The 21,754-nt window shown below is 43.7% G+C and overlaps 1 protein-coding gene and 1 pseudogene across 1 annotated transcript in view; both read left to right on the plus strand.

Moving 5' to 3' along the window:
• GRIN2B (glutamate ionotropic receptor NMDA type subunit 2B) overlaps positions 1 to 21,754 on the plus strand; it is a 568,852-nt gene that overhangs the window by 417,529 nt on the left and 129,569 nt on the right. Inside the window, exon 5 of the mRNA XM_004716225.2 lies at positions 7,938 to 8,052. Coding sequence (XP_004716282.1) covers positions 7,938 to 8,052 — 115 coding nt within the window. The remainder of the gene's footprint in view (positions 1 to 7,937; positions 8,053 to 21,754) is intronic.
• Positions 16,634 to 16,778, plus strand: LOC115870552 (annotated as a pseudogene).

Below are 21,754 nucleotides of genomic sequence, written 5' to 3' on the forward strand. Positions count from 1 at the left end.
ATACAGTCATTATGTCAATCCAGCTAGTTGAAGACCTTCCTCTTTCTCACTGCCCCACTATTCTACCAAGCACGATGTCCTTCCCTAGGGACTGGTCTCCTTTGACAACCTGTTCAAAATACGTGTGATAAGTTCTGCCATCCTTTTTCTAAGGAGCTTTCTAGCTGTACTTTTTCCAAGACAGATTTGTTTGTTCCTTTGGCAGTCCATGATATTTTCATTATTCTTTACCAGCACATATACATGTACATAAAACTGGAATTGAAAGATAATGTGTATACACAGCACCCATACACATAAAGAGGCTTTAAAAAATCATGGAAACAGTCCATTGTTTTTTAAATTACATTTTCCCACATACTTTCAGGAGCCCTATTATATATACCAAACTTTGGTTCACTAAAAAACCTACTGCCATCGAAACAATTCTAACTATAGGACAGAGTAGAATTTCTCCATAGGGATTCTGAGTCTGTAGGAAGCATACTGCCTCATCTCTCTTCCTCCAGCCACAGCTGTGATTTCCAGATGCCAACATTTTGTGTTAGCAGTCAAACACTTAACCTACTACACCACCAGGGATTTTGTGTATGGACAGAGTGCCTCCATTTGGCTATCATTTGAAGCCAGGCTTTTGGATTGTGTACTTGATGATGACATGTTTAGACAAATGTAGTATAGCTGCAGCAGCCCTGAGTATTAGTTTTTGTTTAAGAGATGCCCTAGTTAAGAGACACCATTTACTCAGGATTTATTCATGAAGTCTTTGTAGTTTTAATTAACATTCTAAATTGATAAAGTGCAGCTAGATCCAAAGGTTGGTGGATATTCCCAGATCTTGCAAAGTTAACATGATTCATATACTCATTTGACATAGTTTATCCTCCTTCGATGGAATATAGTCTCTGTTCCTTAGATGCTTTCCATTGATAATTGGGTCTTGTGGTTGTATTAATTATTGTAGTTTTAGTCACTAAGGTCCAAAATGGGGCAGGTTTTTGGCCTTTGGATACTCATATCATGATAATATGTTCTTTTTCTGAATGCTTTCTGATAGTCTTTTATTTTTATAGTTTTTTAAGTACATTATTTTATTTGATCATCACAACAGTCTCATTTGTTAAACTGGTTATAAAATGCCATTTCAATTTTGAAGAGGAAAATGAGATTATGAGAGGTTATTTGGTATCAAGATCACACGGCTGAATGTGATGCCATCTGCCCAATATTGTCCTTCACATTTTGATAACTGTTATTGTTTTGTTTCACGATTCAGAGGGCATCCTTGTTCAAGACTAGCACTTATTTCCAAGTATCTCACTGCTAGACAAAGGCTGACACCTCACAGAGAATCCATCCAGAAAAAAAATATACAATGTAAATGATTAGTTGATATGCTGCTAAAATATATGAATCATTAAAAATACTCATGTGTGAGAAGTGATTACTCCCATCCCATCCCAAAATCATACACACACACACACACACACACACACACAGGGAAAAGCAAACCCATCACTTTTGAGTCAATTCTGACCCATAACGATCCTATGTAGGGTTTTCAAGAAAGGAGATCTTCACTAGAACAGACAGCCTCGTCTTCCCTGTGAGTGGGGTTCATCATGGGTCTTCCAGTTAGCACCCAGTGTCTAACCCACTACACCTCGTGGGCTCCTTAGACTAAACTGAACTTATCGAGCTCTCAAGAAAGAAAGAATCCTAAAGAATGAGATGGGAAAAGAATACGTAGAGAAATTAAACTACAGATGACCAATTGCCCTTGTCCACGAGTATGGTTTACTTTCTGAAAGTTTAAATTTCTCAACTTCATTACTCAGTTCCGTGCCATTCCCTTTGAAGAAGTCATCTTGAGAGGATAAATACTTCCTCTATTCAAACTGCCTATTACTGAACTTATTTTTGGAACTTCCCTTTTATAATTGCCTTCTGAAATGGACACTTTCTCTTAAATATGTTTAATGAGGTCTTAGATAAACTGAGAACCACTCAAAGCCATATCTGCTGAAAAAGTGGCAGCCTAAGTCAGGTAATTTCTCCTGCTCCCCTCTCCCCCAATAAGAGTAAATTTCCCTTTGGTACACCTTATAAACATTTTCTGAATACTTCCAGAAATATTTTTAACCAATGCATAATGTGTTGTAGTCCAAACAATAGCTGTTTCCATTGCGGTTGGTGACTTTAAAATACTATGCCTTGTGTTTTTGTAATGATATTTTCTAGGAAGAATTCTCTAGGGCTTTGGTTAAAGTGTTGTAATCATTCTAAACTATGATGTTGTTAGGTGCCGTTAAGCCAGGTCCGACTCATAGTGACCCTATGTACAACAGAATGGAACCCTGCCTGGTCCTGTGCCACCCGCACCACTGTCCTATGATTGAGACCACTGATGCAGCCACGATGTCAACCTCTCTTGTCAAAGGGCTTCCTTGTTAGGCTCCCTGCTTCTTCAGCAAGCACGACGCCCTTCTCTAATGACTGGTCTCTTTTGATCACATGTCCAAAGTATGTGAGACAAGTCTCATCCTCTTTGCCTTTCAGGAGCATGCTGGCTGTACTTCTTCCAGGCCAGATCCATTTGTTCTTCCAGCAGCTCATGATATTGTGCAGTTTGCCAGCATCACAATTGAAATGCATCAATTCTTCTTCGCTCTTCCTTATTCAGTGTCCAACTTTTGCATGCATGTGAGGGGACTGAATATACTCAAGGGTCCAGAACACCTTCACCTGTCTTTTCAACACCGTAAAGAGTAGATTTACCCAAGACAATGTACCATTTGATCAGCTGACTGCTGCTTTGGGGATCCAAAGAAGACAAAACCCCTTGACCACTTCAATCTTTTGTCCATTTACCTGGATGTTACCTATTAGTCCAGTTGTGAGGATTTGGGCTTTCTTTACACTGAGTTGTAATCTAAACTGAAGGCTGCAACCCTTGATCTTCCTCAGCAAGTGTAAGTCTTCCTCACTTTTAGCAAGTTAGCTTGTACATCTGTATATCATAAGTTGTTAATATGCCTTCCGCAAATCCTGATGCCACATTCTTCTACATATAACCCAAATTATATATTTATTTGCTCAGCATACAGATTGAAGAAGTATGTGAGAGGATGCAATCCTAATGCATTTATTTCCTGATTTAAAACCATGGAGTATTATTTTCTTCTGTTTGCACAACTGCCTCTTGATCCAAATGTAGGTTTGGCATAAGCACAAGGTAGTGTTCTGGGATTCCCATTCTTCTCAAGGCTATCCATAGTTTGTTAGGATCCACATAGTTGAATACCTTAGCACAGTCCAAAACACACAGGTAAATATCTTTCTGGTATTCTCTGCTTTCAGTTAAGATCCATATGATATCCTCAGTGATCTCCCTTATTCCCTGCCCTCTTCTGAATCTAGCAGAGCTTCTAGAAGCTCCCTGTCAAGGTACTGCTGCAACTGCTGCTGGATGATCTTCAGCAAAATGTTACTTGTATGTGTATTAATGTTCTTGTTTTATCATTTGAGCATTATTTTGGGTAACTTTTCTTTGTAATGGGTACAAATATGTATCTCTTCCATTTGGCCAAGTAGCTGTCTTTCAAATTTCCTGGTAAAAATGAGTGAGTGTTTCCAGTGTTTAGTCAGCTATTGAAACATTTCAATTGTTATTCCACCAATTCCTGGAGCATTATTTTTGGCTAATGCAGTCAGTGCAGCTTGAACTTCTTCCCTTTGGGACTATTGGCTCATATGCTACTTCTTGAAATGTCTGAATGTAGACCAGTTCTTTTTGGTACAGTGACTCTGTGTATTCTTTCCTTTTTCTTTTGATGCTTCCTGTAGTGTTCCATATTTGCCCATAGAATCTTTCAATATTACAACTCAAGGCTCGAATTTTTCCTGAGGTCTTTCATTTTAAGATGTGCTGAGCATGCTATTCCTTTTCCGTTTCCTAACTCTAGGCCTTTGCACATTTCATTATAATACTTTGCTTTGATTTCTCAAGCTGCCCTTTAAAATGTTGCTTAGCTCTCGACTTCATTACTTCTTCCGTGGTATTAAAATGGTCATAGCTACTCTACGATTAAGAGCAAGTTGCAAAGCCTCTACTGATATCCTCATTGATTCTCTCTTTAAAAAAAAAATCATTTTATTGGGGGCTCGTATAACTCTTATCACAATCCATCCATCCATCCATCCATTGTGTCAAGCACATTTGTCCATATGTTGCCATCATCATTCTCAAACTCTCTCTTTCTACTTGAGCCCTTGGTATCAGCTCCTCATTTTTCCCCTCCCTCCCCACTCCACCCTCCCCCAAGAACCCTTGTTTTCTTTTTAATGACCTTTTGCTTTCTTCACGTATAATGTTCTTGATGTCATCCCAGAACTCATCATGCCTTTTGTCATTCGTGTTCAATGTGTCAAATATGATCTTGAAATTCAGGTGGGATAAACTCAAGGTCATATTTTGGCTCTTGTGGACTTGTTTTAATTTTCTTCAGCTTCAACCTAAACTTACATATGAGCAATTTATGATCTGTCCCACAGTCAGCCCTGGCCTGGTTTTAGATACTCATATTGCGTTTCTCCATCATCTCTTTCCAAAGATACAGTCCGTTTATTTCTGTGTGTTCCCTCTGGAGAAGTCTACTTGTTTAGTTCCTTTTTGGGTTGTTCAAACAGGTATTTTCTGTGAAGAGACCATTGGTCTTGCAAAGTTCTGCCATATTATCTCAGGTGTCATTTCTATCACCATATTTCTCCATCTGCTGTTCCTTCATCTTTCTTTCCAACTTTTGCATTCCGAAAGCCAATAATTATCAATGCGGCCTGATTTTACGTTTGATCAACTTCAAATGGAAGATGTTGGGAAAATTCTTCAACTTCCTCATCACTATCTTTAGTGATTGGTGAGTAATAGTTATAATGTTTGGATTTCCTTGTATGCGAATATATTTATAATCTTATCACAGCATTTACTGCAAGCTAGATCTTGAAATGGCCTTTTGATGATGCATACAACACCATTCCTTGTGATTCTTTCATTTCCTTCATAGTAAGCCATATGATTTTATAATTTGAAATGGCTGTTACCATCCATTTCAGCTCACCAATGCTTAAAATATCAATTTTTATGTGTCGTGTTTTATTTTTTACAACTTCCAATTTTCCTAGATTCATACTGCAGACATTCCAAGTTCCAGATATTGATTTTTAGAGCTATTTCTTCTTATTGTGAGTCCTGCCCCATCAGCAAATGAAGGTCCCCAAGACTTTCCTCCCACAGGCTTTACTCCATCCATGTGTTTATGGCTTACTTGGCTTGTAGAAGGCATCTCTTTTTCAATTATATTGTGAGTGTCGTCCTGCCTGGAGGGCTTATCTTCTGGCACCATCTCTAACAATCTTCTGCCTCCATTCATTAGGCTTTCAGTATCTGACAATGTTTCAATTCTCTCCATAAGATTGTCAGTGGATAATTCCTCAGAAGTAGACAGCCTACTCCTTCTTACAGTCCTTTCTTAGTCTGGAAGCTCTACTGAAGCCTATTCACTTTGAGTGACCTTGCTGGTATTTCAAATATCGATGACATAACTTCCAGCATCACAGCAACACACTAGCCACCCAAATTCGACAAACTGATAGACAATTGGTAGTTCTAAACTAGGAGACACCTAAATCTTATCTCCAAACTAGTGACGAAGTTGAACAAGCAGCACCAGAGATTAGGCACTATTTTAGGGCATGGAGAATATTTTTCTGTGGAGAATTGAATCAGAGTACTGTAGTTGACCAGTTGGAGGTGTCCACAGAAAACAGTCAAGATATGGTAAGGGGAGGGAACTTGAAGTCGTGTCATATAGTGGCTACCTGAGCAAATTAACCTGGTGCTGCATTGAAGAATCTAGGTGGTAGTACAAAAAGGACATGGATCTGAGAGTGTTGATTAAAATGGTATTTCTATTCCTACATGGAGGAAGATGGGGCTTGCTGATCCCATAAGGAGTTATAGTCTTGGAAATCCAGGGTTCAGTTCTATCCTGTCCTCTGTGGTCACTGTGAGTTGGCATCAACTCAATAGGAGCTTTTCTTCCCATTTAGCTGTGGAACATTGGAATACTTGAATCTCTTTAGACTTCAGTTTCCTAATCTACTGAATTAAAATTATAGATCTAGATGAGCTAAAGTTTTCTTTAAAGGCTTAAATAGATTTTTTTAACGATCCACATTAAGTATCTTCACATTTGTCAAAAGCTCTCACATGGAAGAGGGATTAGACAGAAACTGTTTACTATCTAAGGACAAAACAGTGCATGAGGGATTGCAAGGGAGAACATTTCAACTTTATGGACAACGTAGTGAGATGGACTACTTGGGAGTGGGAAGAGCAATGTTAAGCACTCAGGAAGCTGAGAGGACCGATTTGATGAAGTAGAAGAGAAGTATAAATTACAGGAAGTGGTTGCTTTGTCGATAGGCTGGTCTTTTTCAGTTCAGAGACCCTTGGTTTCCCTCTTCTTTGGGAGAACATCTGGAGTGTATTTGGGAAGCCACAAAGGCCAGGGCATGCCAGTCTTAAATGGCACGGGCCGTCCTCCGTGCTAGAAGTGGTCCACGATGGTTTTTTGGTGTTTGCTGTCTAGGTATCATCCTAATAGGCAGAAGAGTATGCATCCTATCAGCCATACTGTTGAACCCGATGTTACCTAAACTAACCAAATAAATCTTCTTAGTTTTGCTGAAAAGTGAGAGTTGAAAGAGGGCCCCTGAAGTTGTCTCGTGAAGCTATTGTCTTCCTTCCAAAGGCTTGGGAGTTTGTTTTGGTCACATCCTTGAAGTCCTCTAACACCATCTTCACACTTACAAGATTCCCTTCATGTTTGTTCCCAGAGACATCTCTCACAAGCAACATCAGGCTCAAGACGCCCCAGTGGCATGTCATGCGAACACAGAGCTAATCAGTATTGATTCCTTGGGCCATTGTGGCAGAAGGACAGTCACTACCACCAGCACAGTTGCACTAACGTAATGGATACACCAGTGGGAATTTCCAGTGAGAAAACTGTACATCAGATATGAGAGCCAGGGGGGGAAGGGGTGAGTTGGGGTACAGTGTCATGGGGGAAGAAACTCTCATTGGTTCGAGGCTAGTTACCGTGAGGGTGTCCGCTAGTGTTCGCACATGTATTGAAAGCCCTCTGTGAAATGCCAGCCCTCCATCCTCTCCAACCTGGGATCTTTCTGTTCATTTCACACAGTGCAATAACCCTGGATTTAGACTCCTGCCTGTGGAGTCGGGTCTCTGCCTATTGGACACATTTCGCAACTCTCAGTAGTATGGGTGGAGCAACATTTAGGAAGAATTAAGAAGCATGTGCACATAGCTGGGGCGAAGTGCTAAGCCACAATTTCCACCTTTCTTAGCAAAAATTGTCGTCATATACTCCCACTGTCTCTCTTGTCTCTCCCACCTCCACCCTTTAATCCACCTTCTGTTTTGAATAATCATGGTTAACACTTAATGAGGGTTTACCATCCACCAGGTCTTATGGTAAGTGCTTAGCACAAGTTATCTCATTTGTTTCTTCATAAGCCTTTAGGAGTATTTTGCAATAAATTTAAAATCCTCCTTTTTGCAGGTGGAGAAAAGAATTGAGATTCGAAAAAGGTCAGCCAAAGGCAATAGACTGCACTCAAATACACTGCCTTCATTTCAGAGCCTCCTCTTATTTTTCACATTACTCATATGTGAAAGCTTGGATGAGTTTATTGTGTAATCGAATGCTTTTGAGAGGTGCACATTGGCAATGACATCTGCCTATCAATCCACCTGTTTCTCTGCAGGCCGCGGTGTCTCTGCCTACGTCACCGTTTTGTTCTTGGTATGCCGTCCTCATTCTTTTCATCTTCTTCTTGTTTTCTCTTCACAGGTACCTGATCAATGTCACTTTTGAGGGGAGGAATCTGTCCTTCAGTGAAGATGGCTACCAGATGCACCCGAAACTGGTGATAATCCTTCTGAACAAGGAGAGAAAGTGGGAGAGGGTAGGACATGTCTTTGGCAATTCTCAAGAAAAGTAGTGGGGTAGGGATGTAACATTTTACTACACCCTGAAGGGAAGCCTGCCCTTGGTTTGGGTTTCTAGAGCTGATGCACACTAGATGAATATTATGAGAACCCAGGACCAGTCATTTCTCAAGCTTGGAGCTTCATTTTCCTGCTACATTGGTTAATCAAGAGGTTGTTTTCTTTAAGTGTATGACCATTTACTGTTGGCTCTATTGATGCCTGGATCATGACTGTCTTTTCAGGGTACGATGCCTTCAAGTACAATATCAAATATTTTTTATGATTAAGCCGCATGGGAAGTACAGTTTAGAAGCTGTTCTAGGCAATATAGTGCAGAGGCTTCTTGAGCCTCATTTGTGGGCAGACAGGCTTACGTTTAAGGTGATGGTCTTGTCACCATGTCAGGTCCTTCTCAGCGTCTCTCTCCATGTCAGCTAACCTCATTGTGTGCAATTCCACCATGAACAATGAATGGCTGTTTTAACTCATAATGACCCTCTATATTCTGAGGCTGCAAATCTTTCCAGGAACAGACAGACCCATCTTTCTCCCACCGAGTGGCTGATGGTTTGCATCACTCGCCTTGCAGTTAACAGCCCAATCCTTATGCCACGGTGAAAAGAGGGCGCCTATGTAGAACCTACAAATCCCTGAACTCTCCTCTGTCTCTGTCTCCTCGTCTGTAACATGAGAAGAAGAATAGTACTGACATCACAGAACGGTCACCAGGATTAAATAATTCGTATATGTAAAGTGCTTAGGAAGGTATATGGCATATAGTTAAACCAGAAAACAAGACTCGATGCCACCAAGTGGATTCAAACTCACGGTGACCCTGCAGAACAGGGCGGAACTGCGCCTGTGGGTTTCTGAGACCATACATCCTTAGAGGAATAGAAAACAACATCTAGCTCTGTAAAGTGAGACATGTTTTGAAACTGACCTTGCAGTTAGCAGCCCAATGCTTAACCAACCTATTATGCCACCGGGTACATAGCGAGCAATTAATAACTGTCCGCTGCTGTTATTCTAGATTCTCAATTAAATATAACTATTCCAGAGAGTAATTTTGTTACCAGTATATCTCTAACTATGTCCTGAGGAGCTCTTGTGCCTTGAAATGCTTTGCTGGAAATGAACAGTCCTGTCAATATGTGAGATACGGTGATACTACCTACTGCTCCCCCTCTTGCAGATTCTCAGAGCTTGCTCACATTGGAAAGTTCTGAGGTGTCTTATAGCGGAAAAGACAGCATTAGTTTTGCTCAATCTGGAACTTCCCAAACTTATTTCAGCACAAGACGCCCTTGTTCATGAAATGTCATGGGCTGTGAAAACACCTGTTGGAAAAAAAAGATGAAGAAAATTTTTTTCAGACTCCGTGGGTCCATTGACTTCAAGGTGTCGGCATCATTCTGACTTTAGTGGAAGCCAGGCTCTGTATGTTCAGAGGGAGTATCCAGGGAAAGCGATCAGAGTTAGGCATCTTGAAAGCCATCATTTCACCAGAGTGCCCCGGACACATAAGAAGGCTCACAGGTGAAATGGGCATGTGTAGCTCAGGGAGTAGAAACCAGGCCCTTGTCCTTCAAATAGCAAGGCCTCAATCTGTCATGCATGTCTGCTGAGTAGGACGCAGCAGTCCAGCTATAATTGTGCCTGGTGTTTTTGATAGAAGTTGCCCTCTCTCCGCTGAGTTATTGTTTGTTCGGAGGTGGGAGTTCCCCCGGCTCCTCTCCATCCCAATCAAGTCACTGTTTCCTTCTGCTGTGGAAGCGTCATGTAAGAAGTGTTCTGGAAGCCTTGTGTCTAACAGGCACTTCTGTGTGCCTGCAGAAGAGGAGTTATTAATAACTAGGTCTTTAGACGTGCTGTCCAGCCACCATAGTGAAGTAGGCTCAAGGTTACTGCTCAAGTAGGAGGCATCCCTCAACTGCCCTCTTTTTAAAAGATGCCACCCTCCATGCTGCTGACTTCTCTCCCTTTGGCTGGGGTGGAGACCTGGGAATTCCACTTCTTTTCCAGAAAGATCTAAATTCCGTTGGGATTTGGATACCTCTACCCCTTATCAAACCTTCTTTTACTCTAGCTGTTGAGTTTATTCCCCCTTTTTTATATGACCCAAGAACATGGGTGAGTTGCTGCTAAGAACCATTGAGTTGGTTCCAATTCAGAGTGACTTCATGCACCACCGTCCAATTGTTATGTTTGACCCCTTTGCTGCAGCCACTGTGTCAGTACACCTCTTGAGGGTGTTCTTTTTGTCACTGCCCCTTGACTTTACCAGGCACGGTGTCCTTTTCCAAGGATTTGGTATCGTATATCCTAAGTGTGTCAGATAAGTCTCAAGGAGCATTCAGGCTGTACATCTTCCAAAACAAATAAAAACCAAAACCACAACAAACTCACGGCGATTGAGTCAGTGCTGTCACAGTGCGACCCCCTGTGCGTTTCTGAGACTGCAGCTGTTTATGGGAGGGAAAAGCCCAGTCTTTCTCCCACCATGAAACTACTGGTGATTTCAAAATGCCAACCATGCGGATTGCTGCCCAACACGTAACCAAACACCAGGTGTTTTGTTATTGCTGTTCTTCTGGAAGTCTATAATATATTTATAACTCTTCACCAGCACCATAATACAAGTGCATCATTTCCTCTCAAATATTTCATATTCATTATCCATCTTTCACACGCATATGAGGCAATGGTAAAATACCCTGGCTTGGGTCAGGTGCGCCTTAATCCTCACAGTAGCAGCTTTGCTCTTTAACTCTTTCAATAACTTTGGTGCCGCAATCTGCCCTATGGGGGTTTGGCATCATCAATAGATAAAGATCCCAGAAGTGTTGCTCCATCCACATCATTAAGGTCAACTCTACTTTAAGGAGAAAGGTCTTCCCAGTCATATTTTGAGTGTCTTACAACCTGAAGAAGCCCTGGCGATATATTGGTTATGTGTTGGCTTGTGATCCACATGATCGCCAGTTCGAAACCTCCAGAAGCTCCGTGGGAGAAAGACTGGGCTTTCTACTCCTATAAACAGTTACTGTCTCTGAAATCCACAAGGGGTTGCCATGAGTCAGCAGTGACTCCATGGTGGGGAGCTTGATGGAGAGTTTCCAAAGTGAGGGCTTGGATTCCATCATGATACCAGACAGTGTTCTCCTTCTGTTCCTAAGTGTTTAATGGCGAGGCCCGCAGACTTCTTCCTCCCCAAACAAAACGAAGCAAAACTCACTGCCACGGAGTTCATGCCAACCCACAGTGACCCTATTAGATGGGGTAGAATTTCCCCTCTGAGTTTCTGAAACTGTAACTCTTTGTTTAAACCATTTTCTTGCTCTTATCACAATCCATCCATCCATCCATCCATTGTGTCAAGCACATTTGTACATTTGTTGCCATCATCATTTTCAAAACATTTTCCTTCTCCGTGACCCCTTGGTAACAGCTCCTCATTTTTCCCCTCCCTCCCTCATAACCCTTGATAATTTATATTATGATTATTTTTCATGTCTTACATGAGACTGTAACTCTTTACAAGAGTAGAAAGCACAGTCTTTCTCCCATGGAGGATCTTTCTCCCATGGTTTTGAACTCCTGGCCTTGTGTTTATCAGCCCACCACATAACACCTGTGCCACCAGGACTCCTTACTCCTTCTTCCTTGTGTGTGCTTCTTCTGGAATCCCCACTGAAACGTGGCCACTGCGGTGACTCTGCTGCCATTTGAAACGCTGGTAGTGCAGCCTCTAGTACCACAACAACATGCAGAACACCACAGTAAGACAAACCGAAGAGCAGTGGCCAAGAACATGCCATGATTTTTAAAAAGACATCATCCCTTTCCCTGCCCCTGCCATTGATCCATCCTGACCAGTCAGACAGACCCTGGAATGGGTTTCCTAAAACACCACTCTGATGATAGTCTTTCTCTGTCCCCAACTCTGTCCAAAGTTTTTGTGGTTAATGGATTGGGTTCAAATCTTATTCCTATATTCCAGACTGACCTTCTCCTCCTCCCATTTTCCCATCTCACCTTCGAGCTCATTTACCTCCCCTCTCTTCTGAGAGTGTGCCCCCTGTTTGTTCTGCCCCCTGTACAATGTGCCATGATGTTTCCTTTTCCTAGAAAAAGTTTTCTAATTATATCAAGCATCACCATCATTTGACATCCAATTAAAATGCCACTGCTTCCTTGCCTCACCTTTGACCTAGATTTAACTCCTCATCCCCTTGTCCTCCATAGTTTTGTCCACCCCTCTGTTGCATGCCCTTCACATCCACCTTGTGCTGGAGTTGTGTGTGTGTTTCCAGAGGGCAAAAACTGCGCCCTGTTTTCCTTGTGTCCCTCCCAGCACCCAGGAGAGCATAATGCACAGAGTTGGTCAAGAAATAGTTGTCAAATGAATGAGGACTATTACATAACAAAAGCCTCTAAGGTTTGCGAAGAATCTAAGTTTCGACTATTGCATTTGATGATAGCTTTTTTTTTTTTTTAAGGGAAATAACATCGTTATGTAGATTGGGTTTTTACAGACCATAATTTTAAAGTACTGAGGGAACTTGCTATTAAAAGCAATCTGTGGTTAATCTTTTTGTAAAGGCTCTTGGCAGGAGTTGGGAGTGGTAGAACAGAACACTTCCATACTGACTTGGGTAAATCACTTAAAACATTTCTGGAGAGATTTTCAGTGTCCCTTGAGTTCACAGAGATGCTTAACTCCTGAACTTGGAAGCCCTTGTGGGGCTTGCTTGTTTCAGGGAGTGTGGCATGAACCAGTCACGGCTCCAGGCCATGTGGGGTGAAAGTATAATACCCTGGGTTGTTACACCGTGTCTTTCACTGTTACCTTTGCCCCCATGCCCTCTGCATTCTTCACATCCCCAATACCACTCAAGAAGTTTCCCATGACGGGAGTCTGCAGTCTCATGAGTGACAGGCGTGAGCATGGAGACGATACAAGGAGGACCGGACCCTGGAAAAAGAAGCAGAGCTCTGGATTCGTGTAGAAAATCTGGGTTGAGAGATGACTTCTAATCATGCTGCTGCTAGCTGTGTGTCCTCTTCTTTTCACCTTTCTTGATCTTTCTCACAAATGATGGCATGAGACTAAGAAGATATTTAGGACTCTTTAGAGTTTGGGAGGAGCCCTGATGGCATAGTGGTTACATATTGGGCTGTGATCCGCAAGATCGGTAGTTTGAAACTATCAGTCGCTCCAAAGGAGAATGATGAAGCTTTCTACTCCCATAAAGAGTTACAGTCTCAGAAACTTATCCAGTCTTATAAGGCTGTTGGGAGCCATTTGGTTTGGTTGGGGGATTACAATTCTAACTTCTCAGATGGCAATTCATACTGTAGGTATTCTGGCACTTGGAATGGAAAGTGGGGTGAGAGTCGGACCATAGAAAAAGAACCCTGGTATCATTTTCAAGGGAAGTAGCTATGAGAGTGACCTTGGTCATTGAGGCCATTTAGTTAGACATCCTCTGTCCAGAAACATCTTCTCTGATGAGCTTCCAGTCCCCCTGTCTCAATGATTCACTTCTGTTCTCATCACGAAACCTGCATGATCTGATATTTCACTTCTTGGCCTGCATGTCTGTTGCCTGTCTCTTCAGGCCAGGATGGGAGCTTCGTGGGTGATAGATAGGGCCTTGTCATCGCCGTTCACCCTTATAATCCTAGCATGTAAGAGGGTCAGGCTCATAGTGAACACTCTAAGAATCATGGTTCAACACCGCCAGAAGTCCATGTACTTAGGAGAGTTAGACAACTGTCCAGCTGTTTGGCTGCTACCCTGGAAATCTTCACATCAGACACAATTATCAGCTTAAGAGCGTGTGAGAGCAGGTGCTTTCCCCATCTTTGAAGCAAACGGCCAAGTGCCAGCAAAGGACTCAGCCGGGTGGGTGGGGCAACTTCACTGCTGCTCCGTCTCCAGTGGAGGTGGAGGTGCAAACCACTTTTTAATAAGGAGCCTCGGGTGAAGAGAGATTGATTACGTGGTTGGTGTGAAGCATGTGGTGGGCTTTTGAAAATATTGCTTCAGGTTTTCAAAAAGCGCTCTCAACACTGCAGTCTCACAGATTGAGTTCCTTTGGGAAGACTTGATGGCAAGACAACACGGTCCATGGGATCGAGTCTGCTCTCGGGAACCTGAGGGAAGTGAATTTAATTCCCCACGTTGCCATTTATCGGCTGTATAAACCTGCCCAAGTAACTGATGTTATCTGAGTTGACCTCCCTGTTGTCAAAGGGGGTTTTACATGGATCTGTTATAGGGATGAAGTGAGGTTTTGAGGATAAGCCACAGTTCACTGTCAATAGCCTGGATCATGCCAGTGTTCATCAAATGTCCATTGGTTGGCTTGCCCACCTGTGTAATTCTTTAAGGTAATATTTTCACATGGTATGAAAGAGCAGCTGGTAAAAACTATCTTTCCTTCTTTTGCCCCGCTGGAGGCCTCCCCAGAGCCAGCATGTTTTACCAGGTTTTCAAGTGGTCCTCTGAAAACACTCCAAGCATATATCAACAGATTTTATGTATTTATCCAATTTCTAAAAAAAAAGAAAGTCCACCACTAACAACAAAAACAGACCATAGAAAACAAGTACTTACTCTTTGGAACTTTCAATGGGAGAGACACTAAGTAATTGGGGTCTTTGGGTGGTACAAATGCACTCAGTTGCTTTACCACAATCCTGGAAGTTTAAGTCCACCCAGAGAACACCTCAGAACAGCCTGTTGATCTACTGCTGAAATTCAGCCATCAAATCTTCGTGGAGCACAGTTCTACTCTGGGCACACAGAGGGGTCTCCGTGAGTCAGAATCGGGTCGATAAGCACCCACAATAAGCCAGGAAAGTAAAAGAGCAGAGATTCCTAGATCAGAATCACAGAATGTCAAGTATCTCTCTCCAGTATGAGGAATGTGGAGAAGGATATCTAAGAACACACACACACACACACACACACACACACACAGCATGGGGAGCTGGTGTTTGGGTCAGAAATGGTGGGGAAAATGTATGCAGAGCAGGTTCATTTGTAAGACCAAGCAGGGGAGGGACAGCTGGGTAAACTTGCATTAAAAGCAGTGGGCACAGAGCAGCAGCTCCGGCAAGCATTCCGGCTTCTCGGTCCTTCGCCAAGCCTCTCATGATTTGCTTCACTGCTACTGCCCTCTGCTTCTATTTAATCGTTCTGAAAATGAGCATAATAAAAATGAAAGGCAGTGGGGGTGTGTTCTGAGGAATGACTTGAAGAAATGATGATGGTGCATTTTCCGGCTGGGAGATGTAAACAGACCTGAAAGGGACTGTCTGGGTCAGGCGGACAAAAGCTGTTGCCAGATTGGCATCTCTGCTCATCTTTCCCCCAAAGAGACCGAGCTATGTTGTATAAGCCCTCTTCTCTGCCGCCTCTTGTGAGAAGTGTCTCCTTTCCTTGTGTAAATGACCACATCCATAGTTGGCCCTTTGAGCTCTCGGTTCTCTTTGGCGTGTGAGCCTGGCAGCACTGAGCAGGAATGGCTGCTGCATCCCCCAGTGTCTAAGGTGCCGGAAGGGAAGGTGCTGGCACACAGTGCTGGACCCTCCATAGTGTTAATGAATTAATGGCTGGGCCAAAGGGAGAGAGCAAGGGTAATCCAACTGGTAGCACGAAGATTCCCTAGAGCAGCCGCCGCTGCAGTAGCACCAGAATAAGACAGGTCGTTGTACCAGCAGCTGCAGCCTGAGATGAATGAGCCAGGTCACCTGTCCGGGAGACTGCCGAGAAGCATTCATTCCAGGTAGAGACATTGCAGTTCTGCACAGGAACACACCCACATGCAAACAGACAGACTGGCTCATTTGGTTGCCCAGTATTCCTCAGTGCCCAGCCCAGTGTGCGCTCATAACAGAGTAAGTACTCAGTATTTGGTGGCCTGTCCCAAGTGCGTCACCCTGCACCCTCCCGGGAGAAATGAGGCACTATGCCTGCTCTATGTACACTCAACAGAGGGGATCTAAGAAGGTGAAACAGAAGCGCCTCGTGCCAGGGGTGTTTGTTCTGGGTCTCCTGATGCCAGCAGTTGACAATCTGCTATTTTTACTGACTTTGAACTGAGTACAAATATGCACACTTGGATTAAGGCATTAGAAAACAGGATTTATAGAGAAAGGTTGTGGGAATTGGGGTCATTAAGGAGAAGAAGCCAAGACAACAAGGTGATGACTCACTCTCTTTAAGTCTATGCACAATTACTGTCCCCAGGAGGAAGATCAGCCGATCCTTCACTCCTCTGAGACAGAACCAGAGGATTTCTATTAGCTCTAGGGAGAAATTCCGTTCAGGATGACGTTGAAAGTCTGAAGTTGGATATGCATGTCTTCATCTCTCTCTGTGCCCTGGCCAACTCTCAGTGCAGGAACTGCTCTTTGCCCCTTCAGAATCAGTTCTGATGGCATGAGTCGTTTGGGGGTTTCTTTTGCATTTTCCTTCCAGCCATCTATTGATCCATCCATCCACCTAGCCATTGCTCCCACACATAATTTTGAATGCCTATGATAGGCCAGTGGGAGAAAGATGAGGCACTCTACTCCCATACAGGTTTACAGTCTCGGGTGTGCTGACCCCTGCAATTTCCCCAAATGGGGGAAACTCGACTGCATAATTTGTGGGAGTAGGGGGCTGCGTTTGCGCTATCCCCTAGGGGATAAAAAAAGATGTACTGTCTTGGAAACCCACAGAGGCAGTTCTACTCGGTCCTAAAGAGTCACTCTGAATTGGAATCAAATCGATGGCAGTGCGAGTGACAATGAGTCAAATGTTTGCTCTCACTAACTTAGTATCTTACACTTCCTAGTGACTGACAAGAAGAAAAGAAAAGAATTTATGAGGAAAGGTGTCCATTGTGCCCCTTGGGGTTTCTTTCACCGACGTTGATTGTTCATCTTCATATTTGAAAGTAGCTACCAGTTGGGTTGACGTTTAATATTGCTCTGCTAATATATATATATTTTTATGACAATAGCTTCTGGGTTATATCTTTGGGATGGTATGTGCATATCTAAGTGGTCCCTCCTTATTAGACGCTCCCTGAATTCCACGAGTCCATGTCCAGTTGGCAAACAGCCCCTGGAAGAGAAAGCACGTCACAAAGTGCCCAACTCTAAACACCTGTGAGGCCCCGTGCGCAATGTCATGTTGCTAATCCATGGTCACTTGTGAAATGAGTCAAAGACAAGAGGAAGATGCATCAGAAACCTGGACTTCGGGAATATCCTTTGGGAAAGGCTGCTTGAGGTTAGGTGCTTGTCGACAGCCACTGAGTGAAAAGGATGAAAGAACAAGGTGACCTTGGTTGGTTTAACTTTTGAAATCGGTAGCTAGCTGGTAGGAGGGGGAAAGGATCCAACTGAACTCTGAGATTGAAGCCGTGGCTTAATCTTGACTTAAGGAAACACAGTCAAGAGCAAAGTGATCTGAGAGCCAAAAGACAGCTCTCATCCATCTTGTAAGCTTTTATTGAGAAGTTTATTTCCTGGCAGTCATCTGTGGCTGGGCCCTGAGTCCTTGGAACTACTTTTCTAGTTTCTGAGTTATAATTTTTTCCCAGGAGTGGCATTGACAATGGTGGATAAAGAGATGACAAGGTCCTGGTAATTACATTCAGAGTAAACACAATATTTGTGATTTCCTGATTATAAAGGTAATTGATGTTTCTCAAAGACATTTGGTGGTGGGGCTAGGGAATCAGAATAAAATTGCCCACATCCCCACCTACACAAAGAACTAACTTAAATCCAAACTCCCTGCCATCAAATCAGATCTGACTCATAGCAACATAATAGAACTGCTCCTGTGGGTATTCCAGGCTAGAAATCTTTATGAGAGTAGAAAGCCTCATCTTTTTCCCTCAGGGTAGTGTATGGGTTTGAACTGCTGCCCTGTGGTTAGTAGCCAAGCATACACCACCAGAGCTACCTAGAGAACTAACAGTTACTTATATCTCCTATCAGTGCTTTTTATATTATATGCGTGCATCTTATAATAGAATTTGATCCAATAGGATTGGGAACATAATGTAAGAATATTTTACAATCTACCTTTTCTTCTGGATATGATATTGTAGCTATGTTGCTATGTTCTTAAATTTTCAAAAGCATGTACTGCCTAATATTGAGTCCCTGCGTTTTGCAAGTGATAACTATTAGCTGAATGTTGTCAACTTGAACCCACAACAAGGAACCTTGGAATACAGGTCTGGCAATCTGTTTCCCAAAGGTCACCACCTTCTAAACTGCATGGAGCAGCTCTGCTCTGGGTTCCTGGGATGAGGTGGAACTGATCAGACGGCAACTAGGAACACCAACATTGCTTGTGGGGATGTGCTGCACATCTTTCCGTTGGTCTCTGATGACTAAACATCCCTCTGTGTGTTAGATAGAGGCTCTGGTTCTCCGGTTAGCACAATTGCTGAGTTTTTAGAGCTTCAACTTGAATGTCAGAAGATTGCACCCCAAAGCAGCAAGGCTTGGTCATGTTTGCCGTCTCCTGCCCCTGAATGTTACAAAGGAAAACGCTTCATTTGTTGAGTCTATGGATTCAGTACCAACGCGTGGACATGTGTGCTGCTGGTGTGGAAGTTGCTCCCTGCCGCTGAGGTTTGCAGAGGATTCTCCTTTAGAGTTTCTGACTTTGCTGAGAAGTCTGCCTCGGCGTAGTCCCATCACGTGCAGAGTGGGAAAGGCCAGCTCTTCTGCACGTGTCGTGTCGACATTTCTCATCACACTGACACTATTTCCTTGAATGTTGAAGACGTTCAAAGGAACTAGTGGGCCTCTGCTTGCTGACATCCTTTCCAATACCGTTTCTATTCTCCACCCAAGGAGCCTTGGTGGCATAGTGTGTACACTGCAAGGATAGCGGTTCGAAACCACCCGCTGCTTCACAGGAGAAAGACGAGGCTTTCCACTCCATAAAGGAAGGACCATTTTGGAAATCCACAGGGCCATGCACAGGGGCAGCGTAGTCTGTGCTGTAGGGTCGCTCTGAGTCAGCATCCCCTGAAGGGCAATGAGTCTGGCACATGTGACCCACGAAGAAGAGAGAGCCCAACCCCCTTCTTTCACAGTGGGGACAGAACCTGCCTGCGTCACATAAACCAAACAACTCCAAACTGAGTCAATACCGGCTCAGAGGGACCCCTGGGACTGGGTAGAACAGCACCTATGATCTTCCAATTCTGTAACTATTTACAGGAGGCTGTGGTTTCAAACTGATGACCTTGCAGACAACAGTCCTTAATCTCTATGGCAACAGGCCCCAAGAACAAATATACCTAGCCTATTCTAACAGTGGGCTGTTCTTTTTCCTATCCATATTTTTTTCACCAACCAAGCTACTTTGTGCATATATTCATAGTATGTTGATTTACTGAGATCTGAAGTCTAACATGAAAGTTACCAGATGGGGCTATCTCTCATATCCAAGCACACTGTTCTTGATTGAACCCCAGGAAAGGTTTGCTTTTGGTTTTTCCTATGGTGAGGATGGATCTTCATCAGTCCATGGTGACTCTCTCTCTCACAGTACTTCTTTTTAGGCCTGGTCAGGAACAGGGCAAAAGCAATTCGTGTGCACAGGGAAAATACAAACTCTGAATATGGCCATGGAGAATGCTTCACCAGGCTGTGACAAAGATTTGAAAGGCAACGTGGGCCAATTAAGAAAAATAGTTTCCTTCAGGATGAAAACTATTCATGAAAAACAGGGATACCAGATGTGCTTTACATAATTGATATATGTGTGGATTGTGATAAGAGTCTTATAAGCCCCTAATAAAACAATTTTTTAAAAAAGGAGCTGATACCAAGGGCTCAAGTGGAATGAAAATGTTTTGGAAATGATGATGGCAACATATGTACAAATGTGCTTGATACAATTGATGTATGGGTTGTTATAAGAGCTGTAAGAACCCCCAATCAAATTATTTATTAAAATTTAAAATTAAAAAAAAGAAAAACAGGGGTACCAATCTCCTAAAGCAACTATAGAAACCACTTGCCACAGAGTTCACTCTAACTCGGGTCATTGGAGAAGAGCGTCTCCCAGACTTTGCAGTGGCTGGCTTTGGGGAGGGAGATCGCCAGGCCTTTCTTTGAAGGAGCCTTTGGGGGATCGAAGAGCAGCCCTGATGAAGGAGTGGTTGCCCTTGTGCTGCTAACCTCAAGGCCAGCCATTTCAAACTACCAGTTGCTCCCTGGGAGAAAGCATGGGCTCTCTACTGCCATACAGAGTAACAGTCTCTGGGACCCACAGCGGGGCAGGTCTATCCTGTCCTATAGGGTCTCTATGAGTCAGTCAACTCAATGGGAGCAAGCCTTCCTGTTTGTTTAGGGTGGATTTGAACCTCCTGCGTTAGTCTGGGTAGACTAGAGAAACAAATTCATAGACACTCATGTGTGTTTAAGAAGGAGCTTTATATACAAGATCAATGGAATATTGAGAAAACATCCCAGCCCAGGCCAGATCAAGTCCATCAGTCCGGAATTAGGCCATATGTCTGATGCCAATCTATAAATTCCTCTTCAGACTCATGAAACACATGCAGTGATGTCAAATGCATGATGATCACAGGCCAGTGGGTAGAAAGCCTTATGGATCCAGTGGGGGTGTGAGCATCTCAGCTCTGGCAGGGGTCTCCATGCGGCTTCTCCAGCCACAATGTCTCTCAGGGAGTAAGCCCATGTCCCACCTCCAGGGAGCTATTTATCTCGTTAGCGCCTCCAAATGAAGTCATCAAGCTGGAACCTAATTGACAGGCTAGAGTCTTTACCCCTTTACTCTTAATCCTCTCAAAGTGACAACAGATTATGTAACAACCACGCCTCCACTGTTTCCTTTAGCAGTGAGGAGCATCAACCATCCGAAGACCCTGTACGAGCCATAGACTTGAGAGGAATGATAAGGCTGATTGGATCATGTTCTCTGGTTTAACGACTGCTGGAGAGGGCAGTTCGGGCTGGTAAAGGGTGATGATTCAGGGGGGCTGGAAGCACTCTGCCAGCGCTGCCACACCCCAGCTTGGTCCTGGGATCCAGATGTTCTCGGCGGCTCCTCAAGGTGGCCCACTGCTGGTCTGACAGGTATCCCTGCTCTTGGCTCTGTCAGCTAAATGTTCTGATGGCCCAAATGTAAAGGAAATCTTTGCCCGGGGAATGGGGAGGGGGAAACAGGATGCTGGGGGGTAATATAAAAGGAGAGCACGGGTAGATGATGATGGTTGTGGACAGAAGGACAGACTGTGGAGGATACCTTGCTCCCCTGGTGGTCTTTCCAGGGGCAAAGCAGTTCCCCCTCGCATGCAGACTTCTCTGGACTGCCCTGATGTCTTTCCAGCCCAAGCACTGGTGTGGGGTGTCGTCCCTGATCGCCTCCTGCGCCCAGCCCTTTGCTAATCATAGGTGCTGTTCCCCTTCCTTCATCCATAAGGAAGGGGGCTGGGCCAGCATAGGTCAGAGCCCTGCCTCTCAGGTAGAAGTTCCGATGGTATTTAAGCCACCTCACCAATCTCTATGGGAGCAAGACCGGTCTTTCAATTCCTGCAAACGGTTACAGTCTCGGAAACCCACAGTGGGGCGAGGGGCACTATGAGTCGGCACTGACTCGATGGCAGTGAGTTT

This window comes from Echinops telfairi, unplaced genomic scaffold (assembly GCF_000313985.2).
Source record: "Echinops telfairi isolate 266 unplaced genomic scaffold, ASM31398v2 ScPeMD7_1957;HRSCAF=2489, whole genome shotgun sequence".
Taxonomy (NCBI): Eukaryota; Metazoa; Chordata; class Mammalia; order Afrosoricida; family Tenrecidae; genus Echinops; species Echinops telfairi.